We start from the raw sequence: 5,957 nt of genomic DNA, 5'->3' as shown, positions 1-5,957 counted from the left end.
TGATGTAATGGTTCGTGGAAAGTTATAATTGAATTTCTTCTTATAATAATTTTTATGCGAATTATCCAGTTACTAATATTTAAACAATTATTTGCTGGTCGTATTCAATGAATATTTAGACTGCCGAGGTTAATATCTCAAAGTGAAGTGGTTGATTGATTGCCATTTTTCTTTGTGTCGTTCATACTCACAATCCGGGGGTGATCTGTTCAAGAAACAAGTTATTAGCATCTCACTCGGATCCATCAATATAATTGATTGCCTTTCATAAAATTCTGTTAACGAATTGAGTTAGTGAACTGAAGATGTTAAAAGGAGTTACTTACTCAATATTTGTTGTGCAGAGAGGCGTTGGTGGGGGTTTTTCTCCAGCATCCCCACAACAAGATCCTTGGCAGAGCTGGAAACGTTCTTCCATCTACTGGAGGTAACATTTGGTGGTGTTCTCTGTATTTTTCTACACACACGATAGATACTATCACCATCGAATGGAAGTTGTCCGCATAGAATAAAATACAGCAACACTCCCGCGCTCCATATATCCGCCTCTTTGGAATAACTACCGCTCAGTTTTTCGGGCGCTGCATAATAGAGACTGCCAACGCGATCATTACAGATCATCTCCCCTGAAAACCCAACAAAACAAACAGAGATTTTAAGAGAATTAATGAAGCTGCTCTCAACACTAAATTGTCACCACTAAATTGAAATATCATGCTATCGCTGTTATAACAACACAAAAATTGAAGGTTAAGGTTATATTTTTTTGTTACCTTCTTTATATTCTTCGGCGTGATCAAAATCTGCGAGCTTAACATTCCACGAGGGAATGGAATTGCGATTATTCAAATCCCAAGAGAGAAATATATTTTCAGATTTTACGTCTCCATGGACAATATTGTTGGCGTGTGCGTATTCGATAGCCTCTACCACAGATTTGATAATTTTAGCGGCTTCTCTCTCACTACGAAAACCCTTTTGGTCGATCACATTACGCAAATCTCCGCCATTACAAAACTCCGTAATGATGTAAATAAACTGTTCATCTTCGTATGCAGACACGAGGTCGAGGATTCGTGGATGTCCTGATAGACGGCGGAGAAACGATATCTCGCGCTGTGCAGCTTCCCTGTTGGGTGTAGCTTTGCAAACATATTCTCGTCCTGTCTTTTTGCAGACACACTTCTTCACAACTCCATGTTGTCCTTCACCGAGAACATCGTCGTCGCATACTGTAAAATCGTTCTTGATACATTCATAATTGGGTACCGGATCACTCCTGTAACATAGAGACAGGATGGCTTCAACTGCTGATCGCAGCATTGTTCCAACACTTGGTACTGAAATATATAATGTCGTAAATGGTCACCAGTAATTTGTTTCGAGGAAATTCGTTATTTGCAATGCAGTGTAATGGTGACCAGTAGTTTGATAGTGCAATGCAATGGTGTCGAGCAATTTGCTTTGGTTGATGATATTTATGATTGCCCAAACATGGTGTCACATCCGTTTCGACGCGACCTTGTGATTACCATCTTAATCAATCAATTATTCATCGTCAACTAGGTTTGCAACTCTGGTCTTGCACCTCTATTGAGTGTCGACTTCATCAAATCCACAAAATGTAAATACAGTTATAAAGTTATCGCTATAAATAAGTATTGGGCAAACAAAATTCCAATTCCAATTGACATATCATAGTATTTACTTTATATAAAGTTAAATTAATGTTAAATTAATAGTTTATAACGAGAATTGAAAATTTTAAGGTGGTTGTGTAATCAATGGTCAAGATCACAGTTATATTTATATATTTATATTTTAAAAATTTATAAAATAGAGTATTTATGCTTTTATAAATTTTAGTACAAGTTAATATAAAATTGTGTTACTTAACATAGATATCAAAATATTTTATTTATGGCATAAAGCTAGAGAGAAATATTATATTTTATTTAGTAATAATAAGATTATTTGTGTTTTATGCTTTTAATTGAACTAATTAATTATGATATTCTTTTTTTTAATTATTATGCCAATATTTTCTTTTCTTATAGAGGATATTTAATTTATATTTTAAAAGAGACATGTGTCAACATGAATTTGAACACAACGAAATCACAAATCTCTTTCATAATGGACTATAAAATGCATCTCAATATAAAAATTGGGTGGCTATAGTGTTAAGTTTGATTGTTTTAATAATACATGTAATGCAAATTACAAATTTCAAGTGCGCATAAAAACATGGAATAAGTTTGAAACATGTTATAGTGTATTTATTTTGATGATATATAAAGTTAAATGTGTAGTTCACTTAGATAATTTGGAAATCTTAAATACATTGAATATAATGTATATGTTTTTTATTAATATTATAATGTAACAAAACTATGAAAGTTACATTATAACATGAAAGTAATTCGAAGTAATTTGAAATAATTTTAGTTAACAAGAAAGTTACACTACAACATAATTATTGATGAATGTTATAGTTCAATATGACTCTTGATAAATGCTATAATGCAAAAAAACTTATGTAAAACAATGCAAATTGACAAAAAACTTAATGAATGTCACAATATGACACAACCATTGAGAAATGAAGCAATTTGACATAAGTGGAATAATATCAACACTGCAATAAATATAACCATATTATATCAAAATCCAACCTAACCCTTATTAATTTCATATTATGACATAATAACCAAAAAAATGTAATAATTCAATATGAATAAAAATAAATATAATAATACAACATAACCATTAATACATATATAATTCAACCTAATAAAATCAAAATAAATACCACAGTATAGCATAATCATTATGAAATATCAGAAATCCAACATAACCCAACATAACCCTATAGCAATATTGTAATGTCATATAATCCTTCATAAATCTTGTATTGTGATATAACTCTTTAGAAACATTGTAATTCCATATAACCATTATTAAATGTTGTATTTCCACGTAAACATTAAGAAAGATCACAAGTAAAGACAACTCAACCAAGATAATATTCTCTCTCATGCACGTGTGTGTACACACACCTTTCTATTAAATCTTATAGACAAAAACAAAATTATATCATAACTTTAAGTGACCTGCTCTCAATCCAAAATAGTTATATTTTATTTTTGAACATTGTCATTATATGTTAATAAAGGTACCCGTTTACACCCTAATGTTGAATGAATGTCGTGATGCTAAGTGAATGCCCGTTGAATTTCACTGTGAAGTGGGAATTCTTCAAAGGCCAATCGGCTTTATTTTTCAATTGTATAATTAAAGATGCACTTCTCTATACCATCCCATTATGGATAAGGATTCATGGAAAATGATAGTGACCATTGGAATAGGTAGAGTGGTCAGCTATTGGATCATCCAACAATTAATAATTGAATAATCGATAGTTTTATGCCAAGAAAAATATACTAACATTTCAAGTTCTCAATGAAAATTTGGCTAGCGATACTAAAACCTGTATTATTGATTTATATAATTAAGGTTATGCATTTTATGGAATGACTATGAAATTAAAAATGTTCATATATTTGAATTTAATAAATCTAGAAATGGTAGAAATACATTATATGTTTTTGGTCAAATTTGTACATCGTTTTACTATTAAAAAAAAATTATTCAAAATTGAAAATAGTGTTTTTTTTGCTATTTAGAGTTGAAATGATAAATTATTTAAATATCCATACTATGTAATACATAAATTTTATTGTGTATAATTATAGTTAATAGTAAAAATTACATACAACAAAAAATTATGATTGTTTTGATTGTAACCATAGATGCATTTTTGTGATAAATTGATTTTCTTTTTTATTCTGGTGAGCCGTGGAAACCAAAATTAATAAAATTTTATATATGAAAATAAAATATGTGGTTAAAGTTTTTTTTATGTAATTCCTTGTAAAACCAATTACAAATAATATTTCAAATAACATCCAAACATGAATCATAGTTTAAAGGAATATAATAGTTTTACATACTTAAAAGTAGCTTAAAATTATATTGATAAATTTATTATAAAGACTCTCTCATGTTGTATTATTCTTTAACTCACATTTGATGGACAACTCTAATAAGCCAAATCCCGCAACATATTCTAAGAACAATAGAATTTGGGTGCTAATTGTCCCATTTTTTTTGTTAAATGAACATCTCTTTGCATTGTTGTAGGATAAAAAATACCTAATACCCTATTTCAAATTTTTGTTTGTTGTGACATTATCTACTTGTTGTTTAATTCTACTTTTTATATATCCAAGTTGTCTTTCAATAGTTGGACAACATTTTGTTCATGTATGTAGTCCTCCACTACTTGAACATTAAATTTCCCTTTGAAGAGTGGTATGCTTGATGGAGAATGGTTGACATAAAGAACTATAAATTGGGATAGCTATTTTGAAGTATGGAAAGATATGATGTATCACCATTCTACCAATGTTAACCACTTGACCCATTATGTCTATTTATCATATGAAAATCAATGAAGATACCCTTTTAGACATTTAATCACAAGTGATAATTTGGTCAAGTCCTCGGAGGGATCAAATTTTGAATCTTTCCAAATGACATTCATGTATTCATCTTGAGGGGTTGTTGCCAATACTTGGTCTATTTTCCTCTTCTTGGACTCTGCCTTTTGACTACAACCCTGTATTTAGGGCTATAAAACACATCCAACAGTGGGATTTCCTCATTATTCAATATAATCTATGATGCAAGATGCTTAGGGATTATCTCAACTTCTCTTATAGCTGAGTCTTTGTTGGATTCCTTTTCAACCACAGGATCTTGAATCAGGGGCTATTGTCTTAAGGGAGATTGTGGTGTGATAACAGTTAGGGTACCACTTTAACCCTTAATATGTTGATCAAACTGTTCCCATTCTTTCATCAATACCAGATCAATGTGAACATCTGTATCCAACTATTCACTAGCCCTGTAATGCCCCACTTAAATCTTATCCTACAAATTTTGTTAATGTTTACATTATCTGAAAATATTGAGAAATATTGGTCTAATATAAAATTCATGATTTCCAATATTCAAATTCCCCACTTACCTTCTCAAATTGAATATTAGGTAGGATATGGTCTCCTTCCATTATTTCAAAATATATGTATGCATCTCACATTCCCCAATGTACCCTCATATTTACTTGGGAGAAGACATAGTCCTATCCATCTCATTATCAATATATATATATATATATATATATATATATATATTTCACATTACCCAATGTACCCTCACATTTACTTGGGAGAAGAAATAGTCCTCTCCATCTCATTATCAATATATATATATATATATATATATATATATATATATATATATTCATTTCACATTACCCAATGTACCCTCACATTTACTTGGGAGAAGACACAATCCTCTCCATCTCATTATCAATATATTTATTCATTTCACATTACCCAATGTACCCTCACATTTACTTGGGATAAGACATAGTCTTCTCCATATCATTATCAATATATATATATATTCATTTCACATTACCCAATGTACCCTCACATTTACTAAGGAGAAGACATGGTCCTCTCCATGTAATTACATCTCATATTCCCCAATGTACTCTCACATTTACTTGGGAGAAGACATAGTTCTCTCCATTTAATTATCAATATATATATTCACCTCACATTCCCAAATGTACTTTTCAAATTTACTTGGGAGAAGACATGGTCCTTTCCCATTAATTCCCAATTTTATATCCATGTCACATTTCCAAATGTATTCCCAACTTTACTTGGGAGAAGAGAAGTCAATTGTAAGGATGGATGAGAAGTTAATGACATTAATGAGAGGTGGTTGAGATGGAGAAGGGAAGGAGGGTATAAAAAGGGAAGGGGGAAGGAAGAAAAGGAGGGATGGGGTTCTTGCTTATGATTGTGGGGGTTGATTGTGAT

The 5,957-nt window shown here is 30.8% G+C and overlaps 1 protein-coding gene across 1 annotated transcript; it reads right to left on the bottom strand.

Moving 5' to 3' along the window:
• Positions 1 to 318: 318 nt before the first annotated feature.
• Positions 319 to 1,323, bottom strand: LOC149180064 (calcium-dependent protein kinase 2-like). Its single transcript, XM_089413750.1, has 2 exons — positions 774 to 1,323; positions 319 to 626 (listed from the first exon to the last, which is right to left on the bottom strand). The coding sequence occupies exons 1-2, from the start codon at positions 1,321 to 1,323 to the stop codon at positions 319 to 321; spliced, it is 858 nt and encodes a 285-aa protein (XP_089269876.1).
• Positions 1,324 to 5,957: the final 4,634 nt, after the last annotated feature.

Source organism: Pinus tabuliformis, chromosome 3_2 (genome assembly GCF_031772625.1).
Source record: "Pinus tabuliformis cultivar Carrire ecotype Pingquan chromosome 3_2, CPIR1, whole genome shotgun sequence".
NCBI lineage: Eukaryota > Viridiplantae > Streptophyta > Pinopsida > Pinales > Pinaceae > Pinus > Pinus tabuliformis.
This window is presented reverse-complemented; position numbering and strand designations above follow the sequence as displayed.

Bases quoted from the DNA above. Each gene is read 5' to 3' on its own strand.
- LOC149180064 (XM_089413750.1), bottom strand. From the start codon at position 1,323: ATGCTGCGATCAGCAGTTGAAGCCATCCTGTCTCTATGTTACAGGAGT. The intron at 627-773 runs GTAACAAAAAAA...TTGGGTTTTCAG, and splicing joins CGCCGAAGAATATAAAGAAG to GGGAGATGATCTGTAATGAT.